Source organism: Barbatula barbatula (assembly GCF_947034865.1).
Source record: "Barbatula barbatula genome assembly, chromosome: 16".
Classification (NCBI taxonomy): domain Eukaryota; kingdom Metazoa; phylum Chordata; class Actinopteri; order Cypriniformes; family Nemacheilidae; genus Barbatula; species Barbatula barbatula.
This window is the reverse complement of record NC_136779.1, coordinates 6,124,968-6,145,481: the sequence shown is the minus strand read 5'-3', so window position 1 is coordinate 6,145,481 and position 20,514 is coordinate 6,124,968. Positions and strand designations below refer to the sequence as shown.

The window sequence follows — 20,514 nt, the reverse complement described above, 5'->3', positions numbered from 1 at the left end:
TGAGAAATTGTGGTTATAAGCAGCAATGTTGCACGAAGGAATTCCTGCAGGCCATATGATGTCACGATCTGCACAAAAACACTGCACGGGTAAACAATCTCTCCTGATTGGAGTAGTCAAGAAAGGCTAATTAACTCATTTATTTACTTCTTATCTACGGCGACCAAGAGCCGAGCGGCGCACAATGATGCTGTAATGTTTTTAAGCCCATAATACCTTTTCAGGGATTCTGTTGATAGTAACCAATGACGTGGGCGTCTCGCTGTACCATTAATGTCGGTTTTCATTAAGCGCACATGTCCCTCGAATGCTCGCATGCAAGATTGCGAGAGCTTTGCTTTTAAGCTGCAGCTATGGTAACAGCTTTGTTCTGCCTTCATGGAAAATGTTCTTTTACATTTTTGCCATTAAATTTGAGCTGTTTTGACGCAGATCCCTCTTAAAGCGTCCTGCCTCTTGTCCCTGAGTGTCATTTAAGCATACATTTTGAGTATAGCATATGGAACACTGTTATTCCTTTAAAGCCTGCATTGAGAGTTAATATATGTATGAAGCATCAGTATTGAATTTAGATGAAAATCATGATCCACAGAAACAAACCCACAAAATATAAAGTGGAAGAAATACCGAACATTCATACTTATATAAAGGAATAATTCACCCAAAAATGAACATTCTGGTCTCATTTAAACACCCTTATGTCATTCCATATCCGTATGACTTGATTTCTTCCGTAGAATGCAAAAGAAGATATTTTGAGAATTTCTCAGCGGTTCTGTGCCCGTAGAGTGGAAGTCAACGGGGTCTAGTGTTGTTTGGTCATCTTTTGGGTTTCGCGGAAGAAAGGAAAGTTGGAAGTAGTATATAATGGAATCTGGTTCGGAATGATTTAAGTGTGATTAAACGATGCAAGAATATTTGGGTAAACTTATATCTTGTATTTATATCTTGTAGCTTTCATATTTATTTAAAGGTCCAGTCAATGAAATGTAGCACTACGAACACTAAGACAGCTCACAGAACACGGCGAATTATGTAGGGAGACCCGCGGAGTATGTAGATAGAAATACCTCATTCTAAGTTAATAAAAAGATAACGCTTGACTGTGTAAGCTCTTCACACACCACTGCAGACATAGCTATGTATATTATATTACATTTCTATTCATAGATCATCCCAAAAATTCCACACTGGACCTTTAAAGCGATAGTTCACCCAAAAAAAAATGCTGTCATCATTGCTTACCCTCCAATCATTACAAACCAGTATGACTTTTGTTCTTCTGCAGAACACAAAAGAAGAAATTTTGAAGAATGTTGTTAACTGGCACCCATTCACTTGCATTGGTTTTATGTCTATACAATAGAAGTGAACGGGTGCTGGCGCTAATTGGTAACCAACATTCTTGAAAATATCTTCTTTGTGTTCTGCGGAAGAAAGAAGTCATGGTCAAAGTTTAAAAAAAGAGTGTGAGTAAATGATGACATCATTTTTACTTTTGGGTGAACTATCCCTTTAACACATAAGATTTGGGGATATCCTCTTATTACATTTTCACAAACCCATTTCTCATTCAATGTATCACTTTTGCTGCTTCCTTCTTTTCAGTTTCACCTAAAAGTTTTCGATTGAATTATCACAGGATCCATGATGGCATTTATGCGTTCTGACTGGAAGGATAGGTGAGAGTTCAGTGGGAAAATGTGTCATGTCTCCATGTAGTCCTGTAATCACCCCCTTATATCCTCAACAAACCTTTTGTTTTATCTCCTGGCTGACAATCCTGACTGCACCAAAATAATTCAACATCTCAAATACAGTAGCACACATGATGTTTACTTGTATTCATGTGGACATGTGTATCTCTTAAGTCCATGAGGCTGCAAAATGTTTTAATCGTTGGATTCGGGAAACGCCTCTGTGCTCCATCTTTGTGCCATTTCGTCTTGCCCTTGTACTGAAGCGGAATACTACCCAACAGCGTGCAGTATTACATCACCAAAGTGTGTACTCCAAGGAAGAGCGCAATATATGAACAGAGAAGGACTAATGGCAGCTGCAGTTTTGGTTCTGAATGCGAAACGTCAGACAAATTAAAGCATTCTCTAATATTGTAGTAGGTGGATAATACGCCATATTAGCACACTAATCCTTTTCTCTAGAGACCTGTTTTCACAGGCTGTCACGACTGCAGACAGGGTAAAATTTGCAATGAATCAGAACACATCGTTTCGCAGTCAAACACATCTGTTTTGTGTTGTTTTGTGGATCAACTCCGGTCTCGTCTTTTGAAGCCAACAATTATTTTTAAAAACTCTTCAAAACGTCCCCGGGCAGTTAATGGAACTGTAATTTTCCATCGGCCCCAGGAGGCAATAAAAATCAGGACATGCTTTTGTGCACTATGGCACTAAACGGCACGGTCAAGCATTCCAGCTATTAAGTGAGTATTAATGGATTAAAAGCATTACCTGCTGTTATGAGGCACTTATTTAAACATATTGTTTGAAAATATAAGGGTAGTAGGGTAAATAAAGACACAAACAGGAAATCTTTCCTCCAATGTACTGGTCAGTATTGTAAGGATATGAGCTTGTTTGATTGTCCATCAGTCTTTATGGCTCCGGTGTAAAATCTAGTGTGTTGCCTTTACATTGCCTATGCTTCGAGATGCTTTTAACTTATTGTATGCCACACAAATAGCAATCTGCATGGGAGACAGCTAGGTAGGAAGCAGGTATTTTTGTTCTAGTTTATGCCAAAAATATAATGTTTCTATCTTGCAGTGGGAAAAGGAAAAATTAACCTGGGGGGGCTTGCTGGTGCTTTAGCCCTGTCAGAAAACTGCTTATCCCTGCCAAAGCACCCCCAAGGATTTTCTAATATCTTTTACTTAGTGTCTTAGTGGTTATACCGATTGCAAATAGCTCGTATTGTAAGCAGAGGCTACTGTATATACACTAACTCTGCCCACCAGTTTCTGATTGAAATAGAGAAGATGTAAAAACGACGCTGGCCTCTTAGCGTCTCCAGTGGCATAGAGAGTAAAGCCTATGTTGGCTACTTTATATTGTTGCAGGTTCTAATCTGCCTCCTGCTGACTTTTCCCCATCACACAGCCTTTCAGATCATAAAGCCATTTATTCTTAATACAATGAAAAAAGGTGGAAAAGTGGCTAATGAGTGTTTAATAATGGAGTTGTAGGGTAAGGTCGGGGTGAACGACTGGCATATTGTCCCTCCCACCAATTATGAATAGTCCCACTGATATTCTTAAAATATTACTTTATTAGTTTTAATATAATTTCAAAAAAGCTAATAACATCCAAAATCAATCAAAAAAAGTATTTTGGGATAATGTTTGATCGGTTATCAAGACTGTTATCAGTCTGTGAGTTTAAGTTAGGCTGCCCAGTCAAACTTTTCCAGTAGGCTAGTGTAAGAAAATGTGACTTTTGGATGGCAGCAAACTCAATAAATCAGTACTTAAAACAAATCGCATTGACCGCAGAGAGCCGCTCAAGAGCAGGTAAACCTGGATTGTTGGGCCCGCCGTGGCAAATCAGATGTTGTGTTGATTTTGTACGTGGAGCGAGGTTGCTATCTGAGTTTACGTTATAGTTATGGAATTGTAAAACTACAACAGTTTATGGACTTCGGGCCAACGTTTGGATTAATCTGCACTTTATGGGAACAGGTCGTGGTCTTTGCTGAAATAAGCACGTTTTACTGCAAATTCTATTTCCATACAAAGAACAGAAGCTTATAGCATCGATTTGTTTGCTTTTGGTTATAGTGAAAGGACCGAACCGTGTGCTGTTTTTTTTGGTTTATTCATAAATACGTTTGTTTTGAAGGCTAATTTACACATTGCATAATGCAAAAATAAAGCACAGCATATAATGTAAGCTTGTTCTAAAATGTTCACAAAATCTTAATTCATTAACAACAACTATAACTAATCGCACCAATGTGAGAAGTGTAGGCTAATGCACTACAACATTTTTAAGAAATTGTTCTTGCATGAAACAAAATGGCATGTTGTCTAGCTTAGCCATTTATTAATTTAATCATTTTATTAGCCCACCCTCTAAACCGTTAAGCCCCGCTCTTAGCACCCCCAAGAAAAACGACCTGGCGCTGACCCTGCCCCACTAGAATTTATATTTATCGAGTTATTTAGTTTTTTTAAACATAATCATAACTTTTCCTTGATAAATCAAGACTTAATATCTTAAAATGTCTCTCTATTTAATTTTTTTAAAGATAATTGTGCAAAAAAAAAATCAAAATGATCAGGAAGAAATCAGTTTTTTGCAGTATATCTTGAACCATTTTCTGAGAAAATTGTCTTATGATTTATTTTTCCTTTTCATTTCACATTTCCTTGATTTTTTGCTGCATTGTGGATCCATATGATTTTCGAATCAAATGCAATAACCTGATGCAAACTCAATCTGTATCCAAGAGTGCAAAACACTCATAATTCACAATTTCTCTGCCTACCTTTTGGAATCATGACTTAAAATGTCTAGGTAGTTAAGTGTTGATACTGAACAATTGTGAGCTATAACATGTGTCTGCTTGTGTCCGCTTATTGACAGTCATAGTGCCAGAATGCTGTATTGATGGATTAGATGCCTGTTCCTACATATAAGAGACAGACTGAGAACTGGAGTGATTGTAAAAAAAAGGAACAACAGGTCTCCCCCTTCCCGCTACTCGCATAGTGTGCTCTGAGCATGCTCAAAGGGACTTTGCTACAAACGCCTGTGTGCTTTTGTTTTCTGTATCGCTCATCCTAGTGCCTGCAGAATGTCTCTCTCTCTCTCTCTCCCTCCCCCCTCCATCCCCTCTCCACTCTTCTCTCCGCACACCAGCCAGACAACACCAAGGCGAGATGCGCGTAAAAAGGAGAGCTCTGATGAACACCTGGTACTCAGGGCTACTCCAGAGCAGGGGTGTCTGTTTCGACCCATTTCCTCTACCTGTTCCCTGAATCGTCCAGCTTCCCACAACCCGTCCTTGCTCACCCGCTGGTCTTTCTGACTGTTTTAGCAGATCTGACAGCAAGATCTCCCGACTGGCTCAGAGACTCAACCAGAGGCAAAGCGATGCTGCATTGATTAAGGATTTCCGACCTCTCTTCCTCCTCACGTCGGGCAGCTCCCAAAGCCTGGACAGGTGAGTCTCTCTTTCTCAGTCTCGTTTGCACAAAGTGTACTTTTCTCTTCTCCACAGCACAGGTTGGATCGGCGGCACTCCGCTCGGTACGGTCCCCTCTAGTGTTGCTAAAATTACCCATCACCCCACCGCTGTTTCCCACAGGTGCTCCTCAGTCACCGTGGCAGCTGCCCTTTCCTTATTGATCGGCTTAATTGGATTTGAGGCATAACCGAGTCTCGCAAAGAGCACCGTTCTAATTCGTCTTCATACTTCGCTCGCCCAGTTACTCGCGGGTGTCAGAGGTTTTGCTCTTGCGCAGCGGAGTGCATTATTATTAGTGCTCTGAGTGGGTGTTCAGTGTGCTCAAAACTGCGCACGAGCATTAAAAAAAACACAGCACTGCCTTAATGTCATGTCCAACTGGATTATAGACTGTCGAGATGAGAAATATCACATAGATCCCCTGCATCCCTGCTGCTTTTTAAAGTCAACTGGGGATAAATCAGGGATCTTGTGGTTTTAAAAAAAATATTGTGCTTTTTCATTAAGAGTTTTGGAAGGATAGCTGAGGGCTTTTATTTTGTTTATATTTGTTTTCATGACTTAAATTGGATGCTTTCACCCCTTTTGGATCTTGAGACAGTGTACCCATGCCAGATGTTCCTTGATGTGAATCATAAAGAAACAGAGGTGTTAATCGTCCGTGATTACAGAAAATGAATCGACACGAATGAGCTTACTAGATGCTATCAATGAAGAGTCACAATTTTCCAATCTTTTTCAATTTTATTTTCATAAAATCATGTCAAAGGTTTGTTTGACACGGTGCATCTTTTTAGGAGACTCTTGACAGGAACTAAAGACAAATAAAAAAAAATTTGTCTTGGTTTACTCATTCACAGCACAAAAAAAACAAGATTTCCTGGAGGTTTTCATTTTATTATAAGCCCATTAAGGTTATCCTTGACAACGGAGCTATTTTGACCACATTGAAAACCGCAGTCTGGCTGTCACTGTTTTCTTACGGTTTCTTAAACAATATTAGTTTTGACAATTTCTCACAATGAAAGGATTGTGTTTTTTTCCATTAAAATCATGTTTGGAAGGTGTCACATTTGGCATTGTTTTGTAAGATACCTGGACATCAGTGTGCTTTTATTTTTCAGTCTTGATCTGATCTGGAGCATTAATGACTATCCTGTGGCCATCTGTCACAGATACTTCTGACTCAGATATTAGTCAGAAAAAAAGGGATGTGAGCTACATAACAACACATGTTAGGAATTGATTTCAGGTTGACGCTCGAGCATCACCAGTCGCTCTGCTCTCTGTCTCCACATTTAGGAACTTTTCCATTAGTATGACGCAACAGATGCAGAACCTGCAGCTAACCCAGAGCAAGAAGGGGGCGGGGCCCGCCTCCCCAAGCGCTGCCAAGCGTCTCTACCGCAACCTCTCGGAGAAGCTCAAAGGAAGCCACTCCTCATTCGAGGATGCATACTTTTTTGGACGGTCGGACCGGATCCGCAAAGTATCTGTGAGTATTTCGCTCTCCTATTAGGAGAGTTATACAGTTTAAAACTTTAGGTTATTTGTTTATTTTATTCAATATTGCAGCAATATCATACACCGTTTTTATTCCAACAAAAAATAACTACGTTTATAAAATACATTAGCTGAGATTTACATTCAGGAAATGTATCGATTGATGCTAATTTTTTTGACCGTACATATAATGCATTCCAAGCTATTGACATTTCATGGGTGTATGCTCAACAATCCGTAAGTGCCATGCTGAGTGCTGTTTTCTCAGAACTTACACAAATGTCACTGATTATATACAGCTAGTTCTAGCAATCATCTTGTTGACTAAAGTGCCGACCACATTCTGCCCGTATGTTGGCACACATGGATCCAAATCTCATTTGCACAGCGAGCTGATGCTTTTCTCAGAAGCGAATTACAGTGCATTTAAGGTACACGTTTTCTTTCAGTACGTCTGTTACATGGAAGTTGACCTCATGACCTTTGTACTATGAGTGCAATTGAACAACAGAATGCACATCACATGAACTCGGATGGCATTGCTGTTGAATTAGACACGTAGCATCATTCAACAAAAATAACAACCCGCTGGCTTTTGTACTAAAACTTTGGTTATCATAGCACCAACCCATTGTTTATTATTTTTTGGCCATCCCATTTTACTGCAGTGTTAACAAATAATGCACAACATAGAAATACCTTTTATAAATCTTTATTTCCAATACAATAACATTTGGTTGCAGTGGTTTTATTAATTTACTTCCTTTTTATAATAATGTTACTAGCAATAAAGTATCAATTTACAAGAATCAACTAAATAAATAAACAGAACAGAGGCAAGTCTAGCTTATACAATTAAAAACTACCCAAGCAAAAGAAACCAAACAGCAGCACCACCAGGCTTGGCATACTCCAAAATGTATAATTACAACACGTATCAACTGCTTGTAAAAGACGGTCTTCCTCCAGCATAAAGCTTCAATAACAAAGACTTAATAGTCGTTTTATCCCCAAGCTGCAGTACATGAAGGTCTTCCATTGCTTCTCCTGATACTGAATAATGTTGTTCCAATCCGTAAACAGATATTCTCTTTTGTAAATATGCACACATACACAGTATTATCATTGTTATTACAATATCTATTTATAATTAAAACTGTATTAAAAAGGATGTTCAGTCACAGGGAAAAAAGTACAAGCACATTTCAATATGATGAAGGTCTTTTGAACCGGTTCATTGAAACGAACTGTCCAGAAGACCCGGTTCGCAGAAAAGAGATGGATTTTCCACCCCTAAGGCACGGCATCGTGATCAGCTGGGTCCTAAAACTCGAGTACCTTACCAAATATCTAAAATACGATTCTACAAAAGTTTATGACTAGCCTAAAAGTTTCGGACAAAAAAAAAAACAAAGCAAGGGGGTGTCACAAACCGTTATTTTGATCTACGTTTGAAATAGGTTGGTTATAAAAGCAAGTGTTGGTGTCGACAGTCAAGTGTGTTTCCAATTGCATGGAGCATGCGGAGCGTTTTAATTCATTCCAATGAGACCGGAGGTTAACGCTCACGTGGTGCATCATGGGACCGACAGCGGAGTGGAAAAGGCGTTGAGAGCGTCAAAAAGTTGAGCTCTTTTTAACTTTATGCAAATATCAAGTGACAAACGCCGGGCGGCAGCCAATCGCCGTAAGCAGTAGACAAGCCAAGATTATGACGTGTGTTTCTGGCTGCTTGCAAATGGGGGATTCATTTCGGAGGGGTGCTAGCGTACATTTACTGACTTGCCCCGAAGCGAACACATTTGAGCGGTGCTAGCGGCATGCTCCACTGTAGTTGAAATTTACAGTTAGAAAAGCAGTCCACAGAGATGTATGTTTGTGTTGCTATGAGAAAACATGGCATACAAACATGTTTATACTGTACATGCACATTTAAGTAGGGGATAATGTTAAGGGACCCGGTTGTTATCTCAGAAATAAGCCCTGACTGTGTGATCAGGACCCGACACAAAGCGGAGGGTCTTGTAGGGGCTTATTTCACAATAATAGCCGGCTGCTTGTACATTGTCCCGATTATTACACGGCTACTGAGCACATGAGAAAAAACTGGACATGAAATATGAATAATTTTATCAGCTAATTTTTATAATTTGGTTAAATCATTTGTAAATATAATCCCATATATGTTATTTAATGACATATTGATATTTAATTGGCAAAAAAAAGCAAACCGTATATTGTTGGTTTTGAGATGTTGTTATCTTGGAATAACAAACCTGCAAATGTCGCGACTGGCCAATCAGAATGAAGCATTCCAACTAGCCGTGTAATAATAGGTATTATTAATATTAACTTACCTCTCGTCTGTCAGCAATGGTGCCGGTCGAACGTAAAAATTTAAAAGAACTGCTCACGTAGCTCAATTTTAACCCAATTTGCTGGGTTGTTACAGAAATGACCGAAATGAATCACCCAACGTTATTTAGATTGTATTGTATGATAGGTGTTCAAATTCCGGGTTTTTTCAGTTGGCTGTTTGTCCTCTAAAAAGGAATGTGCTGCAGGTTACTTTGTATAAAAGCATCTGTTTGAATGGCAGCTTGCTTATGATGTGTGTCGCTGCCACCCACCTGCCACCCATTTTGTCCCTCAGAACATCCAGAGCAGCGAGCTCCTGTTCGAAGCGGTTGAGCAGCAGGATCTGGACGCCGTGCAGATCCTGCTGTTTCAGTACACGGCTGATGAACTGGACCACAACACCCCCAACAGCGAAGGCCTGACGCCGCTGGATATTGCCATCATGACCAACAATGTCCCCATAGCCAAGCTGCTGCTCAAAGCCGGAGGGAAGGAGAGCCCACACTGTGAGTATGCAAATGTGACTGCAAACAGTCAATCACTTCAGTATCCCTAAAGAGCCGCGGAAGTGTTTTTTTTCATTTAAGTGCAACTCCGTAAAAGTCGGGGATCTTAGAGTGCGTGACTTCAAGGTGGAAATAGAAATGTGCATTTACCGTAGACACAATATTAAGCAAAATTTACGAAGATTAAGTTTAGCAGTGTCCTCACCCCAAACTAAATAGTATTTAGTTTACAATGCAAAGAAACGGTATATAGTATGTATAATAACATTATATGCATATACATTTAAAAATTATAAATTTAAGGGTTTTGCAGCTTATGCATGATAAGGTATCTTACTAAAAAGCAAAACATTGTTTCTCATCAAATCTGACTTAAATAAATGTTTAAATGTCTACTATCATATTGGAGTACAATATTATATACTTAACCACAGGGTTTAAAGCTGCCTGAATTAAAAAAGATATAATTTGGTTAAAATAAGCAAATCATTAAATTAAATTAAAATTAAAATGTGCTAAAAATAACAAAACATTAGTTATTAGTATATTGAATAAATTAATATATTGAATAATACATATTGGAAATTATCAATATCAATAACTATAGTACAGATATACGATTAAATAATTAAACACAATTTTAACATTTAACTGTACAATAGTGAGAAGAAATTAAAGAAACTAAATTATAAAAAAATTCATGGTATAAATAGGTTGTTTATAAAAGATAGATGCCTTTGAAATTTTAAGATGCAGGTCCCTACACAAGGATGATCATATTTTGTAATCCCTTGTGTCTATAAGATCGAAAACTGCTGTACTAAAGGACAGTTACTGTTTCTGTTACTGTTAAAATCATTGAATTGCCTTCAGGCTTGTCTTGCGTCACATGCTCTTTTAGCAGATGTGCTTTAATTGGACAAGCTGTTTAGAATGAAACCAGTGATGAACAGAAAGAGCCAGTGTGAGCGTTTAACACTTAGCTTTTTGGAGCTCGCGCAATAATCGCCTACGAGTAGGAATACAAGAGTAAACCTTTCCATGAAAGCTGTCACAAACACTTCATCACAACATCTAATGACACCTGCCGTAACCACTAATGAGTTACGTTCATTATGAAATATTTGTGAAATAACATTGTGCAATATAACATGCTGCACATAACAGAGCGATTGTTGAGAGGATTTTAACATCTTGCATATTTTTTAAAGCTTACAGATATATGTTTGAGGAAAACTGAGCGCGGTCATCACGTTTTAATGCATCGATGACAGATCTGTTAAAAATATCTACATTCGTTGCCTTTAGATTCATCAATGGCATATTCAGCCCCCGACTTTCTTTGGCAACAGTGGAACAGGTGTTTCTTACCTGGAAAAAAATTCGACTAGACCGAAGCGCTTGAATCGGCGCAATCATGAACACGCCGAATGTTGTCTGAGACCAAACAGAAAACACTGTAGTGCATTTGCTTCGGGGCGGCGGTGGGACGAGGGGGGTTTAGACAGCACACGGCATCCCTCAGAAAAATCTTAACAAGGTTTGTCATTTAATGGTTTAACTTTTCCAATGATGCATGTAACCGGGGGCAATTATACTAAGTGATTTATTGTACCAGGGCTGCAGTTAAATTTCAAAACATTTCATCGCGGCACAATCCAATCCTTGTAAACAAACAGAAAATAAACATTGCCGTATTTTCCCCTCCTGGGCTTTCTGCATTATATTTATGTCAGCCTAGAAGTGCCAAGTAAATCTATCAGCCAGACGCCTGACAGTTTCAGCCAAAGGTTGAAGTTAAAGCGTGTTTATGAGCTGGATGTGGCCCCGTAATGTCTATATTTAGGGCCGTCCCAAAACCCTGACAATGCCAACTGTGTGCGACACCAAAATGTCGCCGGACCCGCCCATTCATTTATAGTTTTTCAATTAAACGCATGTAGTAGTGAGATGTCAATCTTCAGAGCTCAGGAAATTGCACCTCATGGCGGCCTATATGGCGGCCTCCTCCGGACCCCCCTGTAAGACCGGCTAGGTTAGGCCCCTTTTTTCAAAGCTGACAGCACGCACTTTATCATCTCCCCCGGAGAGCACTAACGTCTCCAGGGGTTCGGTTGGTCCGAGCGGCCCCAGTGAAAGAGGGTTTCTTCAGACGTCTATTTATTTGTTTATTTTGCTGTCACGGTCTATGACTAAGGCTCTGAAAGAAAATGCAGCAGTATTCACAGCCCACGAGGAGGACTGGCTAGCCACTATTCGTTTTACCATGACAAATCTATACGGTCAAACACAGTCCTGTGTGTTCCAGACAAGTGCCAAGCACATTAATCCAAACCCCCACACCTCGCACGGCTGACTTCATCTGCCACTACACTGACACATGCGACGTAAAGCAGCCACATTAGCTCTGGAAAATTAATGATAATGTAATGGGCTTCCTGGAGTTTTTCAATCAGTATTTTGTCTGTGCAATTCATTTTGGGATTATGTACAATTTTACATTACAGAAACAGTCAGAGATGTTTTAGTTTTTTATTAATTCATTAATTTATTATTATTATTATTTTGTTGTGATTTGCCATATTATTATTTTATTCTTTATTTTAATTGTATTCTTTGTTTTATCAAATGTATTTGTTTATTTTTGTAATCTTCTAGAAGTTTTCATTTATTTTCCTTGAATAAATGTTAGTGCCTCAACTGAAACGTATTTCAATTTATTGAGGAAACATTTCTCATTTTCATTTACATGTTTTTCAAATAACATTTAGGCCAATATTTTATTTCATATTTTAGCTTTAGTTTTATTTTTAGTAAACTATAATAACCTTGGTTTGAACGGCGGTTTAGGTATATTCATATATGCTTGAAGCAGGCTGGGTTAACTGCACATTTTTTGTCCAAGTTATTGTACTTAAATGTGCTGCACACCATGAAATACTTCATTTTATTGCATAGTCCTTAAAACCATTGACTGTACATTAATAAGGAAAGTGTATTTCATATATTCCATTTTATGTATATTTGGTAATAAACTCTTAATATTGAAGATAAAAATACCATTTAAAAAAACACATATTCACTTATTAAAAGGGGTGCATTCGAGTCACACGTTCAATAGATAATTTGCGTCAAAGCCTTCCTTCTTTTATGCTGTAAAGATGCATAGGGCTGAAATAAGGAACGCAAGCTCAATCACAAGCTAAAAACATCCCATTGATGTGAATAAATAAAGATCCTAGCTTGGTAATTGACTTGCATGAGTTGTTGCGTTGCAGTTGTCAGTCTCGAGAGCAGAGACGCCCATCTCTCAGCGCTGGTGCAGGAAGCCCAGAGGAGAGCCAGCGAGCTGTCCACCCAGGTGATGAGAGAGAGCCTCAGCCTGGAAACATCTGACAAGGAAAAACAGCTTAAAGACTGGGAGTGGAGATGCAAGCTGTACAAGCGCATGCGCACCGGGTTCGAACACGCACGTGAGTTTGATCGCAAACTTAGTTTTCATATGATGTAAAATCTTAAAGGAATAGTCCAAAAATGAACATGTTGTCTGCATTTATTCAAGTCGAAACCTATATTTTTTTGCCTAAGCCGTATGTGTGATCATTTGTTTTACTGTACATACAGTGAAAGTGAATAGAGAGTTTTACCTCCAAAACATCTGGTTCAACCTTTCTAGTTTCCAACAGTAAAAAACTTAGCATTTGCGCTTAACTGAGTTGATTCTCAGTTGTAATGTGATCAATTGGGTTGATGAACACAGGATGAGTACATTTCATACTTGGGTAACCTATTCCCTTACAAACACACACGTCTAATTTGAGACAGACACCATCTCCTTCTACAGTATCTAAGCCTCATAGGCCACACTATTGAACTATTTACTATCGGCCTAGTCTAATCTATCAGCATCTCTGCTGAAAGGTTATCTATTCCCACACTGGCCCCACATGTTGACTTTATTAGGCACGGCAAACAAGAAACTGTGATCATTTGGCCCACATATATATTAATATCGGATTTGATGGCCTTAAATGACTCCAGCAAAACATTTTTCCTCTCGCCCTACGCTGTCACATTGATTACTTGTTATATCGGCCGACTTTAGTTGGCTTTTCTTTGTAAACATCCTCGAGTGGAGGCAGCCGCGGCAAATCAGCAATGCTCGCCATAGACACTCGTAAAGATCAGATTGCTCTGAAATGTGCCATGTGAATTACGTTGCAGGTACAACGCACGTTCTAGTTCTAGAGTTAAAAAAGTGCAAAAATAAAGGATATTCTGACAAGCAAATTCACAGTTTACATTCTAGAAACTCCCTTCTGATGCTTATTTTAGAATAGAATAGAATCGATAGTTTCATCGGCAACAACATAAAAGAACGTTGTGGCCCAAACTTAACTTCCGATAGACATCCAATAATACAATTAATTTACAATAAAACAATTATATAAATTAATGTTCATATAAATTGACTATAAAATAAGTTGTTATATTATAAACCAAACACAGACCTCAAGATAACTTTGTGCCATGTGTGTGCGTTTGATGAAACCATCTATAGAATAGAATAGAATAGAATAGAATAGAATAGAACAATGTGAAACGTATGTACAGAATGCATACAACAATATAAACAACAGTGTAAACATTACATACAGAAGGCATACATATATAGGAATATAATATAGATTATTTTAAAAGCAGTAAGAGAGTGTTTTTGTTTCTGACAAATAAATGCTAAATAGATGATATTGTGATTATTTAGTCACTAGCATCGGCCAAAAGATCAAAGAGAAAATATCACGTTCTTATTGGTTGAGTCAGTGTTGCTGCGTCAGGCTAGTTATGGTACTCAAACAAGCAGTGTTTTGATAGATCTTCCTGTTTATGGTTAACATGTCTTTGCATATTAGTCTGGGATATGAGGCAGTATTTTGACATCAAAAAGATTATTTACGACCGTTTATTTTATGAATCCCTTGGATGTTCATTACATTTCTTACTTCGGAATAACAACCAAGTGTCTTGTTATTGATGCTCAGAGCCGTGAAGCATCACTGACAGGAAATGATATTAAGAGTTCTTTCTTCACAATTCAGATGGTGCTGTATCTTTACCCAGAATGCACTTCTACAGCTAATTTGTCTTTAAATCAAGTGTGACACAAAGCATAAGGTTGCCACACAGCGCAAAGGGTCTCATTCACTGGATGGATTCTATGTGACCTTGTTGAACCATGTGAACTGATTTCTAGGGCCACCGGAGGCTCCGTCAGCTGTGCGTTTGAGTGTGACGGGCAGTACGTCTCTCACAATTACCTTTCAGGAACCTGCCAGCATGAACTCAGCTGTGGTGACCAAATACAAAGGTCAGTGTACCCTTTCTGTGTATTTCAGTGTCTGTATCAGAATATCAAAGAGGTGATAAGCAAATCAATGAAATGAAAAAAGTGACCTTTTTTATCAGATATGGTGACCCATACCCGAAATCTGACCTTTGGATTTAACCCATCCAGTAGTAGTTAACCCACGTACACCGTACATAATGAGCAGCTGCCACTGCAGTGCCGGGGGATTTAGGTGCCGCGCTGAAGAGCACCTCAGTCGTGCCCCTCTGGCCCTGAGAATCGAACCGAACTGGCAACCTTCTGGTCACAAGTCTGTAATCATTAGGCCTCGACTTAACAACTTTTAATGTTTTAAAATGTTTTAAAAAAAACTGTATAGCACCACCCTGGCAACCACCCACAACACCCAAGCCTCTTAGTAATTTTTTGAAAACCACAGAAAACATTTTCAGCTGAATAGCAACACCCTAGCAAACGTCCACAACACCCAAGCATTGTAGTGATTCTTGCAAAAGCAAGAACAACTCTTAATTTTGTATTGAAATATGTAAAAAAGCAAGTTCTATTTTCAATATATTACGTTTAAATTAACTACAGTACTGTTGACGTGTAGCTTTTGTTTGTATTAGATGAATATTGCAAACATCCTGTATTGTTGTAGTCCTTTTGCTTTTATAGTTTTCTTTACACTTTACTTATGTGTTGTTTTTGTCTCTCTTTTGCCATATAATGGCGAAATATATTGCAGTGGAATGGAGCTGTCTGAAGGACTTCTCTTTATTAGCCGGAGAGCTGATCTTGGAGAATCTGCAGTCCCTGAAGTGCACAATAACGGGTCTCACCACGGTAAGATAAAAACATAGTCGAGAACTGCACAGTTAAGTGTGTGCATGGCTAAAAACAGGCTTAAATGAATAGATCTATAGATAACAAATGGTTTCTAAGCTTTGTTTTCTTGTTTTTTTCAGGGTAGACAGTACTACGTTCAAGTGTCCGCCTACAATATGAAGGGTTGGGGTCCAGCACAGCTTTGTCAGCCTCCCTCCGCAGTTCCCTCCAGTAAGTTATTGTAGCCACAACCGACAAGCACTTACAAACATAAAAAACACTCCAGAATACAATGCAAAACAGCAATGTGTGTTTTTATTCAGAATGTTCTTGAACCTTTGAGACAACATCGCTTTTTGCTCGTAATAAAAATGTCATCTGGGTTCATTGCATGTATAGATAGCAGTCAACATCCTTGGATGTGGAACTGTGCTGTTTAATGAGACGTCACGACTTTCACTCCACCTGATGTTCTCTGTATCCGGCCTTGAGTTTCAGCTTTCAATCGAGTGCTGCTAAAGAAGAGTCGAATCGCCAGGGTGAAGTTTTGCGTCAGCAATAACTAATGCGTCATTATAAAACTGCAGATTGTTATGCACACAGCTGCAAAGTGCTAAAAGCAGACAATTATCAGGAGGAAATTAGATTTTTAAGAAAATTTACAGTGAGTGGTCTTTATTTTGACCATCCTTGACTGGTCTTTGTTTACATTCTTACAGTATATTGTACCGTATATCAAATGCATTTATTAAATTGCATTCAGTTTGCTAAGCTCTGCTCTCATCGGTTACCTGTTGCTCACTGAGATTTACTGAACATCCCATATTACTATCCCGTATTCATTTGACTCATGATCAGTATTCTGTCAAAGATCAAACTCTCATCACAGTCAACTGAAAAGCCGATAATGAATCATTATAATTGATCAAATTAGTGAATGAAACAGTTTCTCCAGCATATGCATCGAACCTATACAATACAATACGATATGACAATAATAGTAATAATAATTGATAAATACTACTGCTAATAATAATATACATTTACATAAAAAAAGATTATTACACTGTGTCTACACCGGTAATGTAAAAAGACATTAGAAACGCTTCAGAACCCATTATAATAAAAATTTCCTTACTGGTTGCGGCGCAACAAAACAAACCCATTAAGAACAAGGTTGTCATGTCGCATTTGTCTTTACTGTTGTTAAACGTTAATTTATCATTATGAATTAACACCCGACATTTGTTTCTCTGTATGCTGCTGTTTCACTTTCTTTGTACCTTGTTACTACGGCAACATCTTGCAATATATTTTATTTACATTTCTGTGCAGTTCAGTTTAAAGCTATTCAAACACACACGACATCCACAGACCACATTAGAAAAGAGCAGAAGGTTCTCTGATAAAATGCACACATCAACAGTCGCTAAGGCAGAATTGGCCAGTAGCATTTTGAAGGTGAGGCGTAGGAAATCGTAAATTAAACCAAATTAAACGAAGCGCTTGATAACTATTGCGAGGGGCACTCAAATATAACTGATAGTCCTCATTATGCTGTGTTTTAATGACATGCTTTGGGTGAAATTTGTCTTTGTGTTAGACTGGAAGGATTGCGATGGGAGAGAGAGCCGGAGAAGAGGTCACGTCGAGGCCATGGAGAGGCTTTTACAGCAGGTTCGAGCAACACACCAGCACTACTGCTGTGGAGGTACACACAGAAACACACACAGTTTTTATAGTGATACAGTGCATACATTAGCACGAATAAACATACCGTACTGTATATGTATGTGCTCTCTCTGAATTTAAAGTACAGACCTGTTCTGGCATATTCGAAACCTTTCGACCCTTTGTGACCCATGACACAACGTTTTTGTGATTTTCTTTGCATCAGAGTTTTGCTTTCTTAAAGGGATAGTTCACTCATAAATGAATATTCTGACCTTCACTTACTCACGCTCTTGTCAAACCTGTAAGACTTTCTTTCCTTCGCAGAACAAAATAATTTAGTTATTTTGAAGAATGTTGGCAACCGAAGAGCGGCAGTGCCCATTCACTTCTATTGTATGGATATGGACACAAAACCATTGCAAGTAAATGGGTACCGATATTGTTCGGTTTCCAACAATTTCAAAATGATCCTGTGTTCTGCAGAAGAAAGAAAGTCATACAGGTTTGAAATGACCAGAGGAAGACAGAATATTAATAAATGTAATTTAATGTTTTTCTAGGCCTTTAAATTGGTTAATTCACATAAACTTCAAGGTTCAATAAAACCTTGAATTCGTCAATTCTATAACAAGTTTTAAAACACTTAGTTTCAGAATTTAGTTTTACCTGAATTTCTTTCATTTTGTGCAAAATATTGTGATATTATTGTATCATAAACCCATTCTTGTGAGTGTATTCTTACACCAGTACAAAGGAAAAAAGTAATACAGTAATGCTGCAGTGTGCCTGGTCAGAGACTCAAATGTGAAGCTAAACTGATGTCATTGTCATAAATCCTGTTTTTCACCAAGCTGCTGCAAAGCTTTTATGTCACCTCTTTTATTTGCACCATTTATTTGTGTTTTCATCTATTTTGTTGTCTGTTTCTCATAATGCTGTCTCACTCACTCTCTCCCTCATCTGCCCATCAGCCCACTAACCAGAACCGCCTCCCACCTATAATACTCTCATCTTCTAAGTCCACACTTCTTCCAGTAGATTAACTCTGCATTAAAGTGACGAAATGAAGCATGGTCAAAGTGTTTTCACTCCAGTACAGCCATCCAGGGCAGTATGAATACATTCCCTCAGCATTCCTTCAGACCACTCCGCTATGCTCTTCACACGACATGAGGGAGTACGTGTAAATAAATAATATTTGAATATATTTATCCATTTCGAATTTTAGCATCTACATGTCAAACATGTTGCCCATATACTGCAGTACTGTAAATCACAGGGCCTGAGCACAGACACCTTCAAATCGAGCAGGGCTGCTCGTAGGTACCGTGAAGAGCAGACAGTCTGCTTTGGCCCCAAGCCCACTCTCTAACCCAGAGGCAGGCCACCGAGGTATAGAAGCACGCTGTTCCCGGTGCTAACAGTATTGCGCCGCTCACAAACAGCAACTTCATTAGGGAGCTATGCAGCCAGCCGCAAGCAGGAGGAGGGAGAGAAAAAAAACTGCATCACTCATCTGTGTAGTCAACAGTAATGATGTCAGAGCGATGGCTGCCAACGTCTCAAACGACATTATACTGGAGAATTGATTCTGAGAGACAAACAGTTTGTGACTTGGAAAACAGAAAAACAGACGTTCTGGGCACAAACATTTAGAGACTTTATGCATGTTGAGGCATTGCGTCTGTCTGTTTCTTTGAGTTTGTGAGAGAATGTTGCACTTTTTTTAACCACGTTGACATACTACAGTACACGTCTGGTTTTAACAGTTTACTTTCTGCTGTCCACTTACTGTCATCGTTGTTTTGACGGTGTAAACTAAAGAAGGTTTGACTTTACCGCTCAGAAACATCGGGTTGTTTATTTATAAAATATTATATTTTCATTTCAGATCACATTCTGATATTTATGTGCACTTTTTTAGCATATGTAAAAATCTATTGGTGTAATAGATTTAGGTGATTTTGGGAATGTTTTTCGACCTCTGTTGGATGTTTTCAAAAAAAGATTTATTTTTCTTTTCTCGAAGAAATCCATCTCTTACTAGAAGTACATTAAATATAATTTACAGCTAAGACAGTAAACTTACTAGCTAAATAGCCTGGAGTAAATTTGATCAAAATACATTTAAATTTAATGTACTGTAAACAATAATTTCGCCCAACAATTTTTTTTGTGTGCCATTTTTGCCCCAGATAGAAATCTGAAGAGTTTGTTTCCGAAATGAGATCACACAAAAAGGTTTTTTATTGTACATTCCAATTCATAAAAATCAAACTGCAGTTAGTTTTTTCTTTATTTAAGCCTTAATAACTCACAAAAAACAGCTAATTAACACAATAAAACACAATAAAAACATTACTACATAATAAAAAAAGGCTTTTTGAAATTTAAATGAGTATTTTCGGATTATTTTAAGTAAAGCAAAATCTAGATATATTTGCTTGAGAAGCAAAATTATGTAAAACTTTTAAAAGGCTTGTTTTCAGACATTGTTTCTTTTTACTCAGCATAGTTCAATTAGAAACTAGACTTTATACAATAATTCTTATTTTATGAAGTTTTGCCTCCAAAGGGCATTGATTATTTTAAGCATGTTTTCACTATTACATGTTAAGTTTTTTTGCAGTGTGTGAAATGTCCCCTACACGCACGCACGTTGGCAGGGGCAATGTATTTACCCAAGTTATTTTTGGAGCGACGGTGTTTGAAAATAAATCTGTAAAATTAATCAGCGCCAGTACAATGACACCACTATAAAAACCGACCCGAAAACTCCAGCTCATTTGAGGAGAGGTTATCTTAATTTATGATGTGTATATGTGGAGCTGAGAGGTGGCTCTCAAGCCGAGGGGTGTGTGCAAGCGTTTCGCACACAGCTCCCTGTGTTCCTGCACGAGACGCAGTAACAACCACAAGCACCCCGCGCGATCGCTCACGAGCGCATGGCTCGACGTTCAACCGCGGCTATGTGAGATGCTTTCTGTCAGCGAGGGCCTGGAAAGTCTAGCCGCCGTCGTTATGGATGATCTCGCTCGCTTCATGTATGTTGAAAAGGGGTTGTTGACCCCCTCTAAAGTAGTTTGGAAA

At 38.5% G+C, this 20,514-nt stretch overlaps 1 protein-coding gene across 1 annotated transcript in view; it reads left to right on the top strand.

The window, feature by feature from the left end:
• The first annotated feature begins 6,409 nt into the window (after positions 1–6,409).
• The window catches only part of ankfn1a (ankyrin repeat and fibronectin type III domain containing 1a), a 31,976-nt gene continuing 17,871 nt past the window's right edge, over positions 6,410–20,514 (top strand). The window contains exons 1-7 of the mRNA XM_079477153.1: positions 6,410–6,703; positions 9,365–9,575; positions 12,854–13,048; positions 14,830–14,943; positions 15,671–15,768; positions 15,891–15,981; positions 17,354–17,461. Coding sequence (XP_079333279.1) covers positions 6,527–6,703; positions 9,365–9,575; positions 12,854–13,048; positions 14,830–14,943; positions 15,671–15,768; positions 15,891–15,981; positions 17,354–17,461 — 994 coding nt within the window. The 5' untranslated portion in view covers positions 6,410–6,526. The remainder of the gene's footprint in view (positions 6,704–9,364; positions 9,576–12,853; positions 13,049–14,829; positions 14,944–15,670; positions 15,769–15,890; positions 15,982–17,353; positions 17,462–20,514) is intronic.